The sequence below is a fragment of the Bufo gargarizans genome, unplaced genomic scaffold (genome assembly GCF_014858855.1).
Source record: "Bufo gargarizans isolate SCDJY-AF-19 unplaced genomic scaffold, ASM1485885v1 original_scaffold_1399_pilon, whole genome shotgun sequence".
NCBI lineage: Eukaryota > Metazoa > Chordata > Amphibia > Anura > Bufonidae > Bufo > Bufo gargarizans.
In genome coordinates this window covers 99,126-121,809 of record NW_025334340.1, presented here as the reverse complement: position 1 = coordinate 121,809, position 22,684 = coordinate 99,126, and the positions used below count along the sequence as shown (strand labels likewise).

The 22,684-nt window shown below is 41.8% G+C and overlaps 1 protein-coding gene across 1 annotated transcript in view; it reads left to right on the top strand.

Moving 5' to 3' along the window:
• GPM6A (glycoprotein M6A) overlaps positions 1 to 13,705 on the top strand; it is a 208,365-nt gene extending 194,660 nt beyond the window's left edge. The window contains exon 7 of the mRNA XM_044274030.1: positions 9,425 to 13,705. Coding sequence (XP_044129965.1) covers positions 9,425 to 9,577 — 153 coding nt within the window. The 3' untranslated portion in view covers positions 9,578 to 13,705. The remainder of the gene's footprint in view (positions 1 to 9,424) is intronic.
• Positions 13,706 to 22,684: the final 8,979 nt, after the last annotated feature.

Below are 22,684 nucleotides of genomic sequence, written 5' to 3'. Positions count from 1 at the left end.
AACATTCTTTGCCTCCTGTTGCCACCTCCTCCTTCTCGGCTTCCTCCTCCTCTTCTTCCACCTGCTCATCCAGTCAGCCACACACCTTCACCACCAACTTCAGCACAGCCCGGGGTAAACGTCAGCAGGCCATTCTGAAACTCATATGTTTGGGGGACAGGCCCCACACCGCACAGGAGTTGTGGCGGGGTATAGAACAACAGACCGACGAGTGGTTGCTGCCGGTGAGCCTCAAGCCCGGCCTGGTGGTGTGTGATAATGGGCGAAATCTCGTTGCAGCTCTGGGACTAGCCAATTTGACGCACATCCCTTGCTTGGCGCATGTGCTGAATTTGGTGGTGCAGAAGTTCATTCACAACTACCCCGACATGTCAGAGCTGCTGCATAAAGTGCGGGCCGTCTGTTCGCGCTTCCGGCGTTCACATCCTGCTGCTGCTCGCCTGTCTGCGCTACAGCGTAACTTCGGCCTTCCCGCTCACCGCCTCATATGCGACGTGCCCACCAGGTGGAACTCCACCTTGCACATGCTGGACAGACTGTGCGAGCAGCAGCAGGCCATAGTGGAGTTTCAGCTGCAGCACGCACGGGTCAGTCGCACTACAGAACAGCACCACTTCACCACCAATGACTGGGCCTCCATGCGAGACCTGTGTGCCCTGTTGCGCTGTTTCGAGTACTCCACCAACATGGCCAGTGGCGATGACACCGTTATCAGCGTTACAATACCACTTCTATGTCTCCTTGAGAAAACACTTAGGGCGATGATGGAACAGGAGGTGGCCCAGGAGGAGGAGGAGGAGGATGAGGAAGAGGGGTCATTTTTAGCACTTTCAGGCCAGTCTCTTCGAAGTGACTCAGAGGGAGGTTTTTTGCAACAGCAGAGGCCAGGTACAAATGTGGCCAGCCAGGGCCCACTACTGGAGGACGAGGAGGACGAGGATGAGGAGGAGGTGGAGGAGGATGAGGATGAAGCATGGTCACAGCGGGGTGGCACCCAACGCAGCTCGGGTCCATCACTGGTGCGTGGCTGGGGGGAAAGGCAGGACGATGACGATACGCCTCCCACAGAGGACAGCTTGTCCTTACCCCTGGGCAGCCTGGCACACATGAGCGACTACATGCTGCAGTGCCTGCGCAACGACAGCAGAGTTGCCCACATTTTAACCTGTGCGGACTACTGGGTTGCCACCCTGCTGGATCCACGCTACAAAGACAATGTGCCCACCTTACTTCCTGCACTGGAGCGTGATAGGAAGATGCGCGAGTACAAGCGCACGTTGGTAGACGCGCTACTGAGAGCATTCCCAAATGTCACAGGGGAACAAGTGGAAGCCCAAGGCCAAGGCAGAGGAGGAGCAAGAGGTCGCCAAGGCAGCTGTGTCACGGCCAGCTCCTCTGAGGGCAGGGTTAGCATGGCAGAGATGTGGAAAACTTTTGTCAACACGCCACAGCTAACTGCACCACCACCTGATACGCAACGTGTTAGCAGGAGGCAACATTTTACTAACATGGTGGAACAGTACGTGTGCACACCCCTCCACGTACTGACTGATGGTTCGGCCCCATTCAACTTCTGGGTCTCTAAATTGTCCACGTGGCCAGAGCTAGCCTTTTATGCCTTGGAGGTGCTGGCCTGCCCGGCAGCCAGCGTTTTGTCTGAACGTGTATTCAGCACGGCAGGGGGCGTCATTACAGACAAACGCAGCCGCCTGTCTACAGCCAATGTGGACAAGCTGACGTTCATAAAAATGAACCAGGCATGGATCCCACAGGACCTGTCCGTCCCTTGTCCAGATTAGACATTAACTACCTCCCCATAACCATATATTATTGGACTCCAGGGCACTTCCTCATTCAATCCTATTTTTATTTTCATTTTACCATTATATTGCGATGCTACCCAAAGTTGAATGAACCTCTCCTCTGCCTGTGTGCTAGGCCTAAATATATGCCAATGGACTGTTGCAGTGGTGGCTGACATGAAGCCTGATTCTCTGCTATGACATGCAGACTAATTCTCTGCTGACATGAAGCCAGATTGTCTGTTACGGGACCTCTCTCCTCTGCCTGGGTGCTGGGCCTAAATTTATGACAATGGACTGTTGCAGTGGTGGCTGACGTGAAGCCTGATTCTCTGCTATGACATGCAGACTGATTCTCTGCTGTCATGAAGCCAGATTGTCTGTTACGGGACCTTTCTCCTCTACCTGGGTTCTGGGCCTAAATTTATGAAAATTGACTCTTACAGTGGTGGGTGACGTGAAGCCTGATTCTCTGCTATGATATGAAGACTGATTCTCTGCTGACATGAAGCCAGATTGTCTGTTACGGGACCTTTCTCCTCTGCCTGGGTTCTGGGCCTAAATTTATGAAAATTGACTCTTACAGTGGTGGGTGACGTGAAGCCTGATTCTCTGCTATGATATGAAGACTGATTCTCTGCTGACATGAAGCCAGATTGTCTGTTACGGGACCTTTCTCCTCTGCCTGGGTTCTGGGCCTAAATTTATGAAAATTGACTCTTACAGTGGTGGGTGACGTGAAGCCTGATTCTCTGCTATGATATGAAGACTGATTCTCTGCTGACATGAAGCCAGATTGTCTGTTACGGGACCTTTCTCCTCTGCCTGGGTTCTGGGCCTAAATTTATGAAAATTGACTCTTACAGTGGTGGGTGACGTGAAGCCTGATTCTCTGCTATGATATGAAGACTGATTCTCTGCTGACATGAAGCCAGATTGTCTGTTACGGGACCTCTCTCCTCTGCCTGGGTGCTGGGCCTAAATATATGCCAATGGACTGTTGCAGTGGTGGCTGACGTGAAGCCTCATTCTCTGCTATGACATGCAGACTAATTCTCTGCTGACATGAAGACAGATTCTCTGTTACGGGACCTCTCTCCTCTGCCTGGGTGCCGGGGCCTAAATATCTGAGAATGGACTGTTCCAGTGGTGGCTGACGTGAAGCCTCATTCTCTGCTATGACATGCAGACTAATTCTCTGCTGACATGAAGACAGATTCTCTGTTACGGGACCTCCCTCCTCTGCCTGGGTGCTGGGCCTAAATATATGCCAATGGACTGTTGCAGTGGTGGCTGACGTGAAGCCTCATTCTCTGCTATGACATGCAGACTAATTCTCTGCTGACATGAAGACAGATTCTCTGTTACGGGACCTCCCTCCTCTGCCTGGGTGCTGGGCCTAAATATATGCCAATGGACTGTTGCAGTGGTGGCTGACGTGAAGCCTCATTCTCTGCTATGACATGCAGACTGATTCTCTGCTGACATGAAGCCAGATTCTCTGTTACGGGACCTCTCTCCTCTGCCTGTGTGTGTGCTGGGCCTAAATATATGCCAATGGACTGTTGCAGTGGTGGCTGACGTGAAGCCTCATTCTCTGCTATGACATGCAGACTGATTCTCTGCTGACATGAAGCCAGATTCTCTGTTACGGGACCTCTCTCCTCTGCCTGTGTGTGTGCTGGGCCTAAATATATGCCAATGGACTGTTGCAGTGGTGGCTGACGTGAAGCCTCATTCTCTGCTATGACATGCAGACTAATTCTCTGCTGACATGAAGACAGATTCTCTGTTACGGGACCTCCCTCCTCTGCCTGGGTGCTGGGCCTAAATATATGCCAATGGACTGTTGCAGTGGTGGCTGACGTGAAGCCTCATTCTCTGCTATGACATGCAGACTGATTCTCTGCTGACATGAAGCCAGATTCTCTGTTACGGGACCTCTCTCCTCTGCCTGTGTGTGTGCTGGGCCTAAATATATGCCAATGGACTGTTGCAGTGGTGGCTGACGTGAAGCCTCATTCTCTGCTATGACATGCAGACTGATTCTCTGCTGACATGAAGCCAGATTCTCTGTTACGGGACCTCTCTCCTCTGCCTGTGTGTGTGCTGGGCCTAAATATATGCCAATGGACTGTTGCAGTGGTGGCTGACGTGAAGCCTCATTCTCTGCTATGACATGCAGACTAATTCTCTGCTGACATGAAGACAGATTCTCTGTTACGGGACCTCCCTCCTCTGCCTGGGTGCTGGGCCTAAATATATGCCAATGGACTGTTGCAGTGGTGGCTGACGTGAAGCCTCATTCTCTGCTATGACATGCAGACTAATTCTCTGCTGACATGAAGACAGATTCTCTGTTACGGGACCTCTCTCCTCTGCCTGGGTGCCGGGGCCTAAATATCTGAGAATGGACTGTTCCAGTGGTGGGTGACGGGAAGCCAGATTCTCTGCTATGGAACCTCTCTCCAATTGATTTTGGTTAATTTTTATTTATTTAATTTTTATTTTAATTCATTTCCCTATCCACATTTGTTTGCAGGGGATTTACCTACATGTTGCTGCCTTTTGCAGCCCTCTAGCTCTTTCCTGGGCTGTTTTACAGCCTTTTTAGTGCCGAAAAGTTCGGGTCCCCATTGACTTCAATGGGGTTCGGGTTCGGGACGAAGTTCGGATCGGGTTCGGATCCCGAACCCGAACATTTCCGGGATGTTCGGCCGAACTTCTCGAACCCGAACATCCAGGTGTTCGCTCAACTCTATTCAGGATCTCTTCTTCCTTTGTCCATCCCGTCTCGTCCTTGGACACATTTGTCCATGGACTTCCTCACTGATTTACTGTGTTCCTCTGGGAAAACTGATTTTGGTGTTGGAGGACCGCTTCAGTAAGATGGCTCACTTTGTACCATTGTAGTGCATATCATTAGAAAACATTTCTTGTAATCTGCACATAATCGGAATAATCTCATCTGTAGTGATAGCTGCAATTTGCAGATGGGATTATACGGCAGACCTCCCCCAGGGAGACATACCACAGATTTGGGGTGCCTCTTCAGTTCTGATCTTTTGCCTTCAGGCAGCTTTGAGGGTGCTGCAGTGTTCAGGCTTTAGTTCTAGGATAGCCAAGGCCCAGAGACCGGAGATGGCAGCGCTTCTCATAGGCAGACAGGCTTCCGGCTGGGCAGACGAGTAAGTAGTCATGGTGCTCCTGCTTCCTTGTTGGCAGTGCTGGAGTGTGTGTGACTTCACAGATTGGTAGAGTAGTAGTAGTTCCTGCTCCACCAATCAGCTTAACACCTCGCACATCAGTCAGCGGGACCACTTTCATATCCCCCAAAGATGGGGGGATATCAGAGGATATTGCAGGGAGTGGGGGTTAGGTGACGATGACTACAACTACCAGGACATTGATATTGTTTTTATGGGATAAGAGAGGTCATTTCAGGGAGGAGGTGTTAAGAGGAGAGGACTACAACTCCAGCATATCGAAGCCATTATTATGGGATAACAAAGGATATTTAAGAGAGGGTGGAGGAGTTTAAGAGGACAGAACTACAACTTCCAGCATACCAAGGCCATTTTTATGGGATAACAGAGGATTCCTTGATGGGGTTTAAGAGGCGAGGACTACAACTCCCAGCATGTACATGCCATTATTATGGGATGACAGTATATATTTTAGGGAGGGGGTAGAAGGCACAGGCTCACTACTACTCCATTGCTGAGCCCTGGCTCCTCCTGCATTGATCACATGACTATGACGTCACCACAGGTCCCTCAGCTCTTGCAGTATAGCATATACAGAGCAGGTCCTGGTCTGTAGTAACTTCTGCTGAGTATTTGCAGGGCACCAGAGCCCCCCCTTCTCGCCCACTTTGTGACCAGGTTACCCAAGTGAAAAAAAATAATAAAAATAGATAAATACTCTCTCCCCCTGTTCGGTCCTGATGTGCTCTCGGGTGCCTAGTTGAAAACACAGCCCTGCTTATGACTCAATTACCCTATGATTTATTACCCTGTAAAAGGTGTATTTTTTTAATACAAAATGTACAGCTAAATTAGTAATATAATCGCAAAGTTTCTGTAAAATTATACATTTTGAATACAGTTAATGTTCAAAGTCTAAAAATTATCTGAAAATTACTTGCCATTCATCAACTGTTTCTATTTAATACATTAATTTAAAACATTTATTGCATCATTGTGTATTTACAATTCTACAGATTAGTACCTAAAGCACATGTCTAGCACATGTAAAGACATAAAGCACTACTAGCTTTCAAACAGCTTTCCCATGTTAAAAGATTTTTAAGATAATTTATGATAATAATGTGAACCGAGAGCAAGGCGTATTGGGCTCTGCAACCATAAAAGAATGCACACGCAGTGGTCAAGTTCAAGAAAAATGCATTTAATACAGGTTAATAAAGGCAAGTTAAAGGTAAAAGAACAGGGAGAAGGACAAGCAAAATACACAGTATAGTATGAACAATTCAAGGCAGATTCTGCTATAGTTTCCACTTTTACTACGTCCGTTCCTGCAGTACGGACACTGAATGAACAATATTCCCAAAACTATCCCTAACTTCACAGTTTGGTGCGCATCCCCCTTTTTTCCCAATGGTCCAGGTGGACCGCTTATAGTTCATAGAAGCGCGTGGTGGGGCCCAATGTCGTTCCTCATGGTTATCACAATATCTGAAGCAATGAAATCCTCCTCAGCAGGTAGGGAAACCAAATGGATGCAATGGAGTCCAACAGCACAGTCCTTTCAGCGTGGCTCCACTAACTGTACTGTCTCTTTATACTCAGTCCGCCTCTGGACTGAAATGCATACAGCTTGGCTGCACAGGAAAGTCCTCTAATATCTCCACAAACTCTCAACACAGCAGCACAGACACCTGTCTTTTGTCTTGCTAAGATGGCTGCTGCTCCCTGTCTGGTCTCTTCCTGCTTCTCTTCTCATACTCTGTCTGCAAGCAGGCAGGCTGACTTCATGGGGTGTGTGTCACTCCAATATCATATTACAATGACTGCTGTCTTAAAAGACCAGAATCACAGGAACACATATACAGGGAGTGCAGAATTATTAGGCAAGTTGTATTTTTGAGGATTAATTTTATTATTGAACAACAACCATGTTCTCAATGAACCCAAAAAACTCATTAATATCAAAGTTGAATATTTTTGGAAGTAGTTTTTAGTTTGTTTTTAGTTTTAGCTATTTTAGGGGGATATCTGTGTGTGCAGGTGACTATTACTGTGCATAATTATTAGGCAAATTAACAAAAAACAAATATATACCCATTTCAATTATTAATTTTTACCAGTGAAACCAATATAACATCTCAACATTCACAAATATACATTTCTGACATTCAAAAACAAAACAAAAGCAAATCAGTGACCAATATAGCCACCTTTCTTTGCAAGGACACTCAAAAGCCTGCCATCCATGGATTCTGTCAGTGTTTTGATCTGTTCACCATCAACATTGCGTGCAGCAGCAACCACAGCCTCCCAAACACTGTTCAGAGAGGTGTACTGTTTTCCCTCCTTGTAAATCTCACATTTGATGATGGACCACAGGTTCTCAATGGGGTTCAGATCAGGTGAACAAGGAGGCCATGTCATTAGATTTTCTTCTTTTATACCCTTTCTTGCCAGCCACACTGTGGAGTACTTGGACGCGTGTGATGGAGCATTGTCCTGCATGAAAATCATGTTTTTCTTGAAGGATGCAGACTTCTTCCTGTACCACTGCTTGAAGAAGGTGTCTTCCAGAAACTGGCAGTAGGACTGGGAGTTGAGCTTGACTCCATCCTCAACCCGAAAAGGCCCCACAAGCTCATCTTTGATGATACCAGCCCAAACCAGTACTCCACCTCCACCTTGCTGGCGTCTGAGTCGGACTGGAGCTCTCTGCCCTTTACCAATCCAGCCACGGGCCCATCCATCTGGCCCATCAAGACTCACTCTCATTTCATCAGTCCATAAAACCTTAGAAAAATCAGTCTTGAGATATTTCTTGGCCCAGTCTTGACGTTTCAGCTTGTGTGTCTTGTTCAGTGGTGGTCGTCTTTCAGCCTTTCTTACCTTGGCCATGTCTCTGAGTATTGCACACCTTGTGCTTTTGGGCACTCCAGTGATGTTGCAGCTCTGAAATATGGCATCTTGGCAGCTGCACGCTTGACTTTTCTCAGTTCATGGGCAGTTATTTAGGTTTTTCCACACGCTTCTTGCGACCCTGTTGACTATTTTGAATGAAACGCTTGATTGTTCGATGATCACGCTTCAGAAGCTTTGCAATTTTAAGAGTGCTGCATCCCTCTGCCTAATAATTATGCACACCTGATATAGGGTGTTTATGTCATTAGACCACACCCCTTCTCATTACAGAGATGCACATCACCTAATATGCTTAATTGGTAGTAGGCTTTCGAGCCTATACAGCTTGGAGTAAGACAACATGCATAAAGAGGATGATGTGGTCAAAATACTCATTTGCCTAATAATTCTGCACTCCCTGTACATTCAACTTTAACACAGTTTAAACAGACTAATGAAACTTGGGACATCATTGGGCTGTTTCTTACAATAACAGTATTTTATGTTTACTATTGTATTATATAGTGCTTTTAAAATGACCCTCCAGGTTCCATCATACTAAGGTTTAACTTACTCTACATAGGTGTGATAGTTACCTGATATTCATCTTTTTCTCACTAATGGTTTACTTATCTTTCTCTTAATGCCCTGACTTCCTGGTGAGCCTGTGATAGACTTGTGTTTATAAGCAGCAGCCAATCTGAGGAGGCACAGCTGCAGGGGAAGGGATAAAGTAGCAGCCATAACCAATAATAATGCAGGAGGTGTGTCTCAGACTATCTTAGACTGCTTGTAAACACTGTAGCTAAGCTGTAGTCACAGATCAGAGCTCTGTCTATTGGAGAGGAGCTTAAAAGCAGCCAAGGAACAACCACCTAAGAAAATAATTTACAGGTAAGGTTCTCTAGGTACTGAATTAAAGGGGTTGTCCCATCTCAAACATTAGTGGCATATTGCTAGGATATACCACTAATGTCAGATAGGTGTGGGTCTCACCTATCTCTAGAACGGAGATTCCAAAGTTAACAACAGTGCATTGCACATACGCGGCCGCCCTCCATTAATCTCCATGGGAGTGGCAAAAATAGCCGAGCACTGGCTCGACTATTTCCGGCAATGCCATAGAAGTCAATAGAGCAGTGGCCGCGCTTGCTCGGTGTGTTCTCCATTATTTTCCATGGGACTTCCTAAAATAGCTGAGCAAGCATGCGCTTGGTTATTTCGGGCACTCCCATGGAAATTAATGGAGGGCAGCCACACATGAGAGATGCTGTCTCCTTCACTTTGAGAGCTCTGTTCTAGAGATAGTTGTGGGTCACATAGGTAGGACCCACAGCTATCTGACATAGGTGGCATATCCTAGCGATGTTTGAGGTGAGACAACCTCTTTAAATGAAATTTCTTAGGTCATGACTGGACAGTTGATTTATGGAAAGGTCCCTCTTGAGAAAATTGTTATTGTACCGTAGTTCTGAAATGTTCTGCATGCTCATTTTCGTTCTCTATCTCTTTAAGGTCCACTACCTGATGGTGCTATCTGCTAACTGGGCCTATGTGAAAGATGCATGCCGAATGCAGAAATATGAGGACATCAAATCCAAGGAAGAACAGGAACTGCATGACATCCACTCAACCCGCTCTAAAGAGCGACTCAATGCTTACACATAAAACTAACCTCCCACGTCTTTGTACCATTTCAGTTCTTTGTTGTTTCAACTAACAGCCTCCCTTCCATTGTAAAATATAAATGAAGTGCTTTTCCTAAAGATAGGTTAAATGCCACCTATCTACATAACCTTGATTGACCAGCACTTTGCATCTTCACAGTGGTCTGTGCGACAATGTCATATAATATGGAACACCCTTATAGTCTTTCCTAAATTGTCATAAGGTGACTGGTTTCTTAGATAAAGAAAATTAACTGTTAAATAAAGATGTTTGTTTCCTTTTTTAACCACTTTATATGTGTTTTACATAAAACATTTTGCATTGTTTCCTATGTTTTTAAGATAAAGCTTTTTATACTTTTTAGTTTTGAGTTTCAAAATCTACTTATACTGTACCTACAGGTAAACGTCAAAGGGATCGTTGTACAGAAGCATGTACAATAATATGCTTACTGCTCTAAGTTCTAAACCATGCATGGACTGTTCAGGCTTCTTAGTAGTGTTTGGCCCTATGAGTAGTCATAGGTGTAATTTCTGTTAGGCAGGCTTAGAGGTGCTTCTTTATTGTTGTTATGTATCAGTATAATATATGCTATTGGAACCTCTGGCAACTACAGTGACCTAGTCATCTGTATACTGTGTGAGCATGCATATTGTGAGGATAGTGCATGGGCACGCCCCATTTAAATGACATCTTATGCCCAATTTTAATCAAACATGTAAGTCGTGTTTAACCAACAGATAATCTATAGCTGAAATTCATATGTAGGCATCTAGTTATTATTTAACCCTTGTTTTTTTTTTATTTGTTGTAAAATAAATGTCATGCTATCAACTGAATTCAATGTTTTCTCACATATTATTTCATAAATTGTCTAAAATGTGAAATATTATTGGGTATGCAGATTTCTACCCCTTACTGGCCGTGGATCTTTCTATGTAGTTCAACTTTGAGATCATTCCAGGAAACCGATGTACTGTACAAGTTTTTCAGTGAAACGCTACATAGGGTTTTAACATAACAGTGTTACTGGACCAAATTTGCTGTTTTCATCTGTTCTGCCTCGTGGAATGCTCTGGGAATGCTGTGAAGTGTCTTTATAACATTCAGGCAAGAATTTTGTCAGTGGTTAAACAGAATCAAATATTGTTTTGTGCACTTTATTGATGAATTGTGTGACCGTTCAGTGTTAGTGCATTGCTCATTTTGATAGCTCTTGGGGTTCATTCACTACTTTTCTCTGTTTTTTTCCTATTTCGCTTGCATTGAAATTTTTTTGTACTTATAGTAATGGAGTAGTTGTTGGTGGAAATTTAGTAAGTGACAATATTGGACTATGGGGTGTTGCATTTTACACATGGAATTTTATCCCTATACATGTAAGTGACCATGTAGATGCTCCTGCTATGATTTGTGCTGAAACTATCATAAAAAACTGAGATATGTGTGACAACACATACACTTGTGGTATTACGCAGCGTGTAACACGTTCATCATTCTGCACAAGAAAACATCTAGCTTTGTTGCAGTGTCTCTCCGGGGCTTGGCCAATTTAGCTTCACATTACAAAATAGAATAGTGCATGCTAATAGGATAATCTATTTCTTGGTTGTTTTAGTACTTAGCTTTAGGTTGCTTTTCTTATTGATCTGTCTAATGCAGAGAACTATAATGAAATGAATAGCCCACTTTAAAGCGGTATTCTAATTGTACCATCTTTACCCAATGATATGACAAAATAGCTTAGGATAGTTGTGTTTATGAGATAGACTGCCTTCATTTTCTAAATCTGGACTTTAGGATAAGAGGTAACCTACATGTAGACCTAGTTTCCTTTTTCCTCACAGGAAGTCTGTCATCTCCAAATGTGGTATCAAAATAAGCATGCCACTATGTGGGATAAGCCTCCCAATTGCCCTGCTTGTCTTGTGAAATCAAATGCTCTATTCTTAAAAAAAATGCTTATTTTTATACAGATAGGGTTTGCACAGAGTGGGGCCGATTCATTTGGTGCACCATCGGTTCACCAGTCATGCCAACCAGTGCCTCTCCCTCTGTTCGAGAGTCTATGACATTTAGGGATGATGTAGGGTGCACCAAATGGACTGGCCCCACCCATGGTACACCAAAAACCTTATTTGCATAAAAATTATCAGAATCAGATTTTCACAACAAAAGCAAAGTAATGTTCTGAGATACCTACCCCACATAGCAATATGCTTACTTTGAAACCACTTTTCTCAGGATAAGGGCATCAGAGTTTCACAAAAAAAAAAGTTTAGTTATGTTTCAGGGTGCCTACCCTACATGGTGGTGTGCTTACTTAGAAACTGATGATTAATCATCAAAGAAGAACATTACTGCTTCTCAGGGTTCCTATGGCCAATGATGTTTTATGGATTAGGAACACAAAGCTGCGTATGGATAAGCCTGTTATGATCACTTTATGCACACCCTGAAATCATACTCAGTACTGCAAAGCCCCTAACACACTAAACCATGTACTTCTCATCACAGTGAAGTCAATAGTTTTGTTGAATGCACCACAAGTTATGATGGTAGCAGCTGCAGTTGGGTAGTTATGGTTTGGCATAAAATGGGTCATTGGTGTTGTTTGCCATATTCTTATATTAAAGAAAGGAGGCAAGTATTCTTATGGGAATGCAATGGAATATTCAGAGTATCTTCTCAGTTATGTAAAGTGGGTGAGTCTTTATCGGTTGGTTTGTACAGAATATGTTTTTCAACTAACAACATTGCTACATTCTTTATATTAAGGAATCATGTACACTTAAAGGGAACCTGTCACATTAAACAATTACTCACATCTGTCAGTAGTCTGTTACAGAGCGGGAGGAGCTGAGCAGATTGGCTCGTAGTTTTGTGGGAAAAGATTTAGTATAACATGTATTTTATTAATTTCTATCCCTGCTCTTCGATGTGTAGGAGTCTGGAAGATGGGGCTACTCAGTGATTGCCAGCCAGTCCTTGACTGTGCATACAGAGATAGCTATCAGTAACAGTAGGGTCATCATCCATTCCTGAACAGGAATTGAAATTAATAAAATACAATTTATACAAAATCTGTTCCCACAAATGTATATATCAATCTGTTCAGCATCTCCTGCTCTGTAATATGCTACCCACGGATCAGACTGCATCATCTGTGGTAAAACGGGACAGGTTCTTTTTAAAGAAATTCTCCAGTCAGAAACTGAAAAATCCTTTTTTGACTTGCTTGTAACTTCTTACTTTAAGGCCAGAGGAACCTTTATTTGTGGTATAAATAAGTTCCTGTAGTAAGCTGTGATAGTAGTTCTGAAATACTGCCATTCAACCATCTGCATAAGAAGATTCTTCCTGTGCATGTGAAAAGATGGTAAGAGTATTTGGAGGGGAAGAGTGGCCAATCATAGGTCAAAAACAAGTTTTTCCATGTATGTTTCGAGATATTCTTTCATACAGACAGCAACAATTATTATTCAATTATGGCAATAAATCCATTGAAACTATAAGAATTATCAAAGTTCATTATCAGTGTGTCTTTTAAATTATAATTTTAAATAACAGTTTTTCATTTTACACAGGAAAAGTGGCTTAATGAATTGTTTATTAACCACCAAAAGAATGACCTGTGGGAAATAAGTTAGCAATTTTATTATTCCCCACCCCCAAGAAAACATTTTTTTCACTAAATATACTCATTCATGATGAGGATTTTGGTAAAGAAGTTCACTAAGCATAATGCTACTATAGTTACCCGTTGCATGCTTGAACATTTAGTAGTGATAGCTAGATTTTGTTTTGACATTTATGTCCGTCAACAGTTCTCAAATTTGTGCAGTATTGAAAAAAAATCTTTTCAAAAATATTCTTCTAAACCTCTTTTAAATTCTATATTGTAGTGTTTCGGTTTTGTGTCTCAAACAGTTTGTGATTTTTAACAAATGTCCTATGGATCAGTGTAATAATGTTGATGCTTTTTGGCTTTCCTCTGGTACTAGAGTTTGTATTTTCACAAAGAATGCTTTGTAGCAGGCATTATAATTAATCTGTTTTGTACATAAATGTGCCAACAGCTTCATGGTGGCGTTTTTGAAATGTAGAACAAAGTGCTTGCAAAATGTAATAAACACACTTGTGTACTTTGTGTATTTACTGGTAGTCACTGCTTGGTTCTTTAACACAATGACACCATTGGAGATGTCAATCAATGTCAATTTTTTTTATTGAAAACATATATTTACAATCACTAATTGTGACTTGTGGTAAATTTAGAATTGAAATAACACGTTGACATATGTATTTCTTTACAGGTAGGATTTTCAAGATCGACAGAACTTTCCTTTAGATACAATTACAAAATACTGGGTGTTAATTAAAGTTGTATTTCTATTTAGATATATTATTAAAATAGATTGCGGGTATTTTTAAATAATTGTATAAATGCTTCAAGGGATTTTCTGATATTGATGACCTATCCTCATGATTGATGGGGTCTTACACCAAGAATACTCACTGAAGAGCTGTTTGAGGAGGCCACTTGGATCCTTTGAGAATGGTATTGAGCTGCTCTTAGGCCATGTGACCAATGGACGTGATGTGAAGAGGCTGTGACGCACATCAGAGCACCAAAGCCAACTCAAACAGATGACTGGAGGGGGTCTTGGGTGTTAAGGGTAGGCCATCAATCTCAAAATTCTGGAAAACCTCTTTAAAAGGGCCTTTCAGTCTCCTGACATGTCTATTTGAGTAAATAGTACATTTCTTAAAACTCAGTGTTCTGCCATTCCTCTGCTATTCCTGTTAGGAAATTGATGAGAAAATTGTTAATTGAGTGTCACCATTTCCCCTACAAAAATGTTGTGTCTCTGCACAGACTAACACTAGCATCACTCATTGATGATGATCAGACTGTTCAGGGACAGTCTTTCAACTAACAACACCCACTTATCAATTTATTCATACAATTCTAGAAGGATAAACAAAGGAATGACACCATGTACAGTTCTTAGAAAAGATGCTCGAAAACTGTAATTTCATGGGGAATACAAGTATGTACTAAAACAGACAATTCATGAAAGCTGAAAGGTCCTTTTCATGGCAAATATTCTCCAAAAGACGTCCAAATAGAGTATCATGTACATTGGCAACTTTTCACTTATTCATTGACAGAATAAAAGCTTCTATCATCACAAGGATATATCAACAATGTCAGTTGTAACTTCATACCTTTTCACTTTTTTCACCTTTTGTTATGGTGTGGCCTTGTGCTAAAATAAAAGGAAATTCAAGTTGTCCCCCATCAATCTGAACTCATTATAAAAAGTTAATACAGAATTTTCAAATTTTTTGCAAATTTACTAAAAAGGAAAAACTAAAAGTTTGCATGGACTTAGGTATTCAGACCTTTTGCTATGACACTTGAGATTTAGCTCTGGGGGCCTCTCAATGATCATCTTTGAGATGTTTCTTGATTAGACATGATTTGGAAAGGCACACTCCTGTCTATATAAGGTTTCATAGCTGACAATTCATATCAGAACAAAAGCCAAGCTATGAAGAGGAAACAACTGCCTATAGAGCTCAGAGACAGGATTATGCGGAGAAGGTTACAAAAATGTTTCTGCTGCACTGAAAGTTCAAAATACAAACTGCACTTGTGGTCCGCTGCTAATGGCAATCACCAGCAAAAATGCATACAATGGAGGATGCCTGCAGCAGACCACAAGTACCACAATGGACATCCTACACAGGATAGCAAATGTGTGGATGTGATAAATAGTATATATAATACAACAAAAACAGCATTATATATACTGTTTATCACATCCACACAATTGCTATCCTGTGTAGGATGTCCATTGTGGTACTTGTGGTCCGCTGCAGGCATCCTCCATTGTATGCATTTTTACTGGGGATTGCCATTAGCAGCGGAGCACAAGTGCAGGATCTGCCCCCCCCCCCCCCGGTATAGATGCACCACTGCATACGGGGTTAAGCACTTCCTGCTTTTTAATACCACGCCAATTTGTAGTTTGTATTTAGATTTTTTTTGGGAGGTGTACTCCTAGTCTGAATGTGCCTTTATTTCCATCTACAGGCAGCATTCTGGTGCACATGTGAGGCCCGGGCTATATCAGCCAGTCTTGGGTGGGACTCAGAGCTCTTTGCCTCCTCCCATTGTATGCATGGTCACATGCTGGAGGTTACTGGGAGATTGCTTTGAGTCGGACCTTGTGCTCCTGTAATTTGCCCACTGGCTCCTGGTATTGCCCATATGGCCCAGGTAGGTTTAGCGTTAGGTCCCGAGCTACTTGAGAAACCTTGGCGCGGTGCTCGGGCTCAGACATTTCCTCACGTAGGACATGTTGGCTAATCTCTCAAATTTAACACCAGTTTGAGGGCTTAGTAAGACCGCAGAGTGCACCTGTCTTTGTTTTTGTTGTATTATATGCACTGAAAGTTCTCAAGAGCACAGAGGCCTCTTGATTATAAAATGGAAGAAGTTTGGAACAACCTAAACTCTTCCCAAAGCTGATTACCCCAGCAAAATAAGCAATGGGGGGGAGAAAGGTATTTGTAAGACATATGACCAAGTGCCCAATGGTTACTTTGGCTGAGTTCCAAAGAGCCTGTATGCAGATGGAAGAAAATATCAGAAGGTCAATCATCACTATACAAATCTGGTCTTTATGGCACAGTGGCCAGAAAGAAGTCATTCCTTAGTAAAAGGCACATAAAAACCTACCTGATGATTACATTAAAGCACCTAAAGAACTCCTAGACTGTGGGGAAACAAGATTCTCTGGTCTAATGAAACCAAACTTTATTTTTTTTGCCTCATTTCTAAGTGTTATGTCTGGAGAAAACCAGGCACTGTTCATCACTCACCCAATACCATCCCTACAGTGAAGCATTGTGGTGGCAGCATCATGCTGTGGGTGTGTTTTTCAGTGGGTGGGCACTTATTTTTAATAACAATACTCTGGACTTCAGACTGGGCAGACAATGACCCTAATAACATAGGCAAGACAACACAGGAGTGGCTTAGGGACAACTCTATAAACACCCTTGAGTGGCCCAGCTGGAGCCCTGACGTTAACCTAATAGAACATCTCTGGAGAGACCTTAAATGGCTGTCCACTGATAATCCCCATCTAACTTGACAGAGATTGAGAGGATCTTCAGAGGAGAGTGGCAGAAAATCTCAAAATCCACTAGTGCAAACCGTGTGGCATCATACCCAAAAAGTATGGAAGCAAAGTACTGAGTAAAGGTTATGCATACTTATGTCAATACAATATTTTAGTTTTTCCTTTTCAATAAATTAACAAATTTGAACATTCTGTTTTCACTTTCTTATTACGAGGTATTGAGTGCAGAAAGATGGAGAAAACTAAAATTTGTTTTAATTTTAGCACAAGACCGCAATGTAACAAAATGTGAAAAAAGTGAAAGGGTCTGAGGACTTTCTGCATGCACTGCAGTATATACGTTTTATTGTATAAACAGACGTATCTGATATATACTGGGAGTACTGGACACAATTCGCCAGATTTTAGTATGTTTGATACTGTTAATGTGCTCATCCTCTCATTTGGTGTAAAATGACCAGCTTAAATAATTTTCTGAGATTGGAGTCAAATTCCAGCTAAGGTAGTGGTAGACACTTCCGTAATGTCTTTTAAAGGGGCACTACCATCAATTTTTTTTTATCACATATGAACAGCCTATATACTATATGTAAATATTCTATTTGATTTTTTTTAATAGATGGATATTTTTCTGGATATCATTTTTTGGAATCACTCCATGTATTTTACTTCATGTCTTGGCTCTTTAACTTACTCCTTTGTTTGGACTTTTACTACAACAGCCTCGCTTGACTTTCTCAGTCAGACCATCACTGAGGCCAGAGAAATAAAGGGGAAGAGAAGCTCATCTAAATCATCACTCTAAGGGCTCATGCACACGACTGTATGTATTTTGCGGTCCGCATAAAAACAGATCCACAAAAAATACGAATAACGTTCTTGTGCATTCCGTATTTTTTTGAGGAACAGAAATACGGACATATGGAAACGGAATGCACACGGAGTAACTTCCTTTTTTTTGCGGCCCCATTGAAATGAATGGTTCTGCATGCGGTCTGCAAAAAAAATACGGAATGGACACAGGAAAAAAATGCGTTTGTGTTCATGAGCCCTAAGGCTACTTTCTCTTTCCTCTATTGAGATCTGTCATAGGGGGAAAACGTTCCAGTTTTGTCCCCATTCATTGTCAATGGGGACAAAACTGAACTGAAGCGAACAGAGTGCACCAGAATGCATTCCGTTCTGTTTCATTGCATTCCCATGATGCACACAAAAGTGCCGCAAGCAGCGGTTTTGAGTGCGTCCTGGGATGCGGAGCAAGACGGAGCAAAACTGATCTGTCCCCCATTGACTTACAGTGGTTTTAGAGACAGATCCATCATTGCTATGTTAAAGATAATACAACCGGATCCATTCATAATAGATGCAGACGATTGTATTATCATGATGGAAGCGTTTTTGCTGATCCATGACGGATCCAGCAAAAACGCTGGTGGGAAAGTAGCCTTACAAGTGCAATGCTGTTTGGAGGACATATTTATCTAGGCCTGTCAAGAGAACAATAGAGCTGTCGTACTATTATCCCAATTCTTCGATCTGTTATACTGGCAGATGACATCTTCCCTTCATAGCAACAGAAAACTGAACATTAGATTACCGATCTAAATAAGAGCTTTATATCACTATGGTGATGACTAAATAAGGACTACGAGTGAAATTGATCAAAACTGGTGTAAGGGAAAACTGGCTTAGTTGCTCATAGCAACTAATCAGCTTCCGGCTTTCATTTTCCAAAGGATCTGCTAAAAATGTAAGATGTAATCTGATTGGTTGCTATGGGCAACTAAACCAGTTTTATTTTGCACCAGTTTTAATATACTATACCAGGTATCCTCACCTACTGCCCTCCATCATTCCCCAACAGCCTACAGCTATCAGCCTACAGAAGGGCATGATGGGAGTTGTAGTTTTACAACAGCTGGAGGGCCGCAGGTTGAGCATCCCTGTACTATACCATTTTCATTGGTATAGCAGTGCTATAGTATGAATATTGAGTTAAAAAATACATCTTTCTCATTGAATAACTTTTTTTAAATTAATCAACACAATAGCATGAACATCTATCAAATTACTGGGAAATGGATTTATTTATTAGCATTTTATTGTGTATTTTTAACAAATTACAAACATCAACAGGATTGCAAGACAAAACAAGCATCCCTTCTAAGTTCTCCAACTGATTGCTGCGTTCTATATTCTTACCTTAGCTGACATTTTTACTGTGGGCCTTGTGTGTGTCAACACAGTCTGTCAGCTCCAAATAATATTCCATATTATTGGATTAGTCAAAAGGATTATGAACAAGTCCAAAAATACAGAAAAGGTAGATGAAAACTCATACAAAAGTGATTACATGCTGACTTGCCATGACCTGAAGCTCGTCACGGTGTTAAATGAGGTTTTCATTTCAATAGCGATGTGCATACTGCTTTCTTGTCTAACAGGAACAACCTCTAAAGTAACTCTACCATAAGGACAGTTTGTTTTTGGAACCAATAGCTCATTTGGTTCCATATTCAAATAGCCCCTGTTTTTATATTCTGAATGGTAGTCTTTCTCTGAAGTGTTTTTCAATTTTTTGGTTGCTTTTTGTTTTTCTATTTTGGAACTTAACAGATGTAGTAGTATTATGAGGTCATAGTAAAATGCACGAGACATGAGAAAGATACGGTATGATATAAAACATATACAGTATTTCTGCCTCTTATAAAATGAAGACATCCTTAGTGCAGTAAGGATGAGCACGGGGACCATTTGGTGTCTGTTCATTCGTGATGAGTGCCAAAGATTTAGTACATCTCAAGTAGCTCCTAAGGATTCATATGACCTTGGAGGGGCTTAGGTCCATTTTCTAAATTTTCAGTGTCCATATGTTAGGCTACTTTCACACTTCCGTCGCCGGAACTGCCTGCCAGATCCTGCAAAATGGACGCCAACTGATGGCACTTGTAAGACTGATCAGGAACCTGATCAGTCTGAAAAATGCCTGATCCGTCTTACAAATGCATTGAAATGCCGGATCCGTCTTTCTGGTGTCATCCGAAAAAACAAATCCGGCATTTATTTTTTTCACATTTTATTCGGTCTGCACATGCACAGACCGGAAGGACGGATCCGGCATTCCGGTATTTTAAATGCTGGATCCGGCACTGATATATTCCTATGGAAAAAAATGCCGGATCCGGCATTCAGACAAGTGTTCAGTTTTTTGGGCCAGAGATAAAACCGTAGCATGATGCAGTTTTATCTCTGTCTTGATCAGTCAAAAAGACTGAACTGAAGACATCCTGATGCATCCAGAACTGATTGCTCTCCATTCAGAATGCATTAGGATAAAACTGATCAGTTCTTTTCCGGTATAGAGCCCCTAGGATGGAACTCTATGGCAGAAAAGAATAACGCTAGTGTGAAAGTACCCTTAACCTCTTGGGGACATAGGGCGTACAGGTCATCCGCCTGCCCCCTCTCTCAGGATGGCCAAGCGGTTAGCACAGTGTCAGCACATTGCTGACACTCTTCTTGAAACAGTTGACATCCGTGCTCACAGATGTCAGCCGTTTAACCCCTGTCATGCTGCGGTCCATAGAGACCGCTGTATGGAAGAGGTTAACAGGGAGGGAGCTCCCTCCCTCTCCCATCGGGGGCTGCTGTGCCGTTTCAGCCCCCTATTCTTGCCGGGATCACAGAGGGAGGGGGCCCCCATTACCCACTGCTCTGTTGTGGCAGCGGGTGATGGTTACCATGGCAACCGGACGCTTTCACAGGCTTCCGGCTTGCCATGGTAAGGCTAAGTCTGATCAGACTTCTGCTAAAGGCAGAAGTCTGATAAGACTAAGTGTAAAGTGAAAATACAGTACAGTACACTATATACAAGTGTACTGTATTGTATTATACAGACATCAGACCCACTGGAGCTTCAAGAACCAAGTGGGTCTGGGTCAAAAAAAAAAATGTAAATATAAAAAACAACATTTTTTACTGATTACAAAGAAAAATAAAAAAATGGACTACACATATTAGGTATTGCCGAGTCCGTAATAACCTGCTCTATAAACATATCACATGACCTAACCCCTCAGGTGAATACCGTAAAAAATTAAATTTTGTCACCTTACATCACAAAAAGTATAATAGCAAGCGATCAAAAAGTCATACACACTACAAACTAGTTCCAATCAAACCGTCATCTCATCCCGCAAAAATCATACCCTACCCAAGATAATCGCCCAAAAACTGAAAAAACTATGGCTCTCAGACTATGGAGACACTAAAACATGATTTTTTTGGTTTAAAAAATGAAATCATTGTGTAAAACTTACATAAATAAATAAAAAGCAGACATATTATGTATCGTCGCGTCCGTAATAACCTGCTCTATAAAAATATCACATGACCTAACCCCTCAGGTGAATACTGTAAAAAAAATAAAAATAAATAGGGTGTAAAAAAAGCAATTTTTTTGTCACCTTACAATACAAAAAGTGTAATAGCAAGCGATCAAAAAGTCATACGCACCCCAAAATAGTGCCAATCAAACTGTCATCTTATCCCGCAAAAATAATACCCTACCCAAAATAATCGCCCAAAAACTGAAAAAACTATGGCTCTCAGACTATGGAGACACTAAAACATGATTTTTTTTGTTTAAAAAATGAAATAATTGTGTAAAACTTACATAAATAAAAAAAAGCAGACATATTAGATATCACCGCGTCCGTAATAACCTGCTCTATAAAAATATCACATGACCTAACCCCTCAGGTGAATACCGTAAAAAAAAAAAATGTGCAAAAAAATAAATTTTTGGTCATCTTACATCACAAAAAGTGTAATAGCAAGCGATCAAGAAGTCATACACACCCCAAAATAGTGCCAATTAAACCGACATCTTATAAAAAAAAAAATGAGCCGCTGAACAAGACAGTCGCCCAAAAAATAAATAAAACTATGGCTTTCAGAATGTGGAGACACTAAAGAATCATTAAAAAATAAATAATGCTTTGTTATGTAAAACTGAAACAAACAACCCAAAAAAAATTATTTGGTATTGTCGCGTCCGCGACAACCTGCTCTATAAAAATACCACATGATCTAACCTGTCAGATGAATGTTGTAAATAACAAAAAATAAAAACAGTGCAAAAACAGCTATTTATTGTTACCTTGCCTTACAAAAAGTGTAATATAGAGCAACCAAAAATCATATGTACCCTAAAAATAGTACCAACGAAACTGCCACCCTATCCCGGAGGTTCTACTCTAGGGGTCCAAACCTAGGTATAGCTATATTATTTTACGTTAGTTTTATGGCATAAAAGAAGACTGAAATCTAAGCCAGCTCCAAGCTGGCAAAGATTTCACTTTGGGTGCACGGACATACATGTACATACAGATGATGCGCCTAATTTATGACGAGTGTATGCCTCATCATAAATTAGGTGCATCTTCTGGCAGTGCAGAGGATATCAAAGACTGGCGTAAAATGCTGGTCTATGATAAATCCTTCTAAAGTCTTTAAAATAAGAGTGTAACGTTTCTGCTGAATTATCATTGGTTATGAGACTAAACCAAAATTACACCAGAGATGCCAGTAAACTTTGAATATCTCATCGTGCTTGCTTTATGAAAATGGGAGATAGCTGCAGATGGTTATTAATGTATTTTAACGTATTTTTGGGTTAACCCTAGTGCAATTATTCTGTTAACAATGATCTGTTAAAAGATATTTATACTGATGACCTATCCTCAGGAGAGAACATTTGTATCTGATCGGTGGGGGTTCTGATAACCGAAACCCCCACCGATCAGCTGTTTAAGAAGGCACCCCCAGTGCTCACCAAGCACAGCGCCATCCATTTGATAGTGGCTGTGCTTGGTATCACAGCTCAGCCCCATTCACTGCAATAGGGCTGAGCTGCTCCCAGGCCACGTAACCAATGAACGTGTTATCA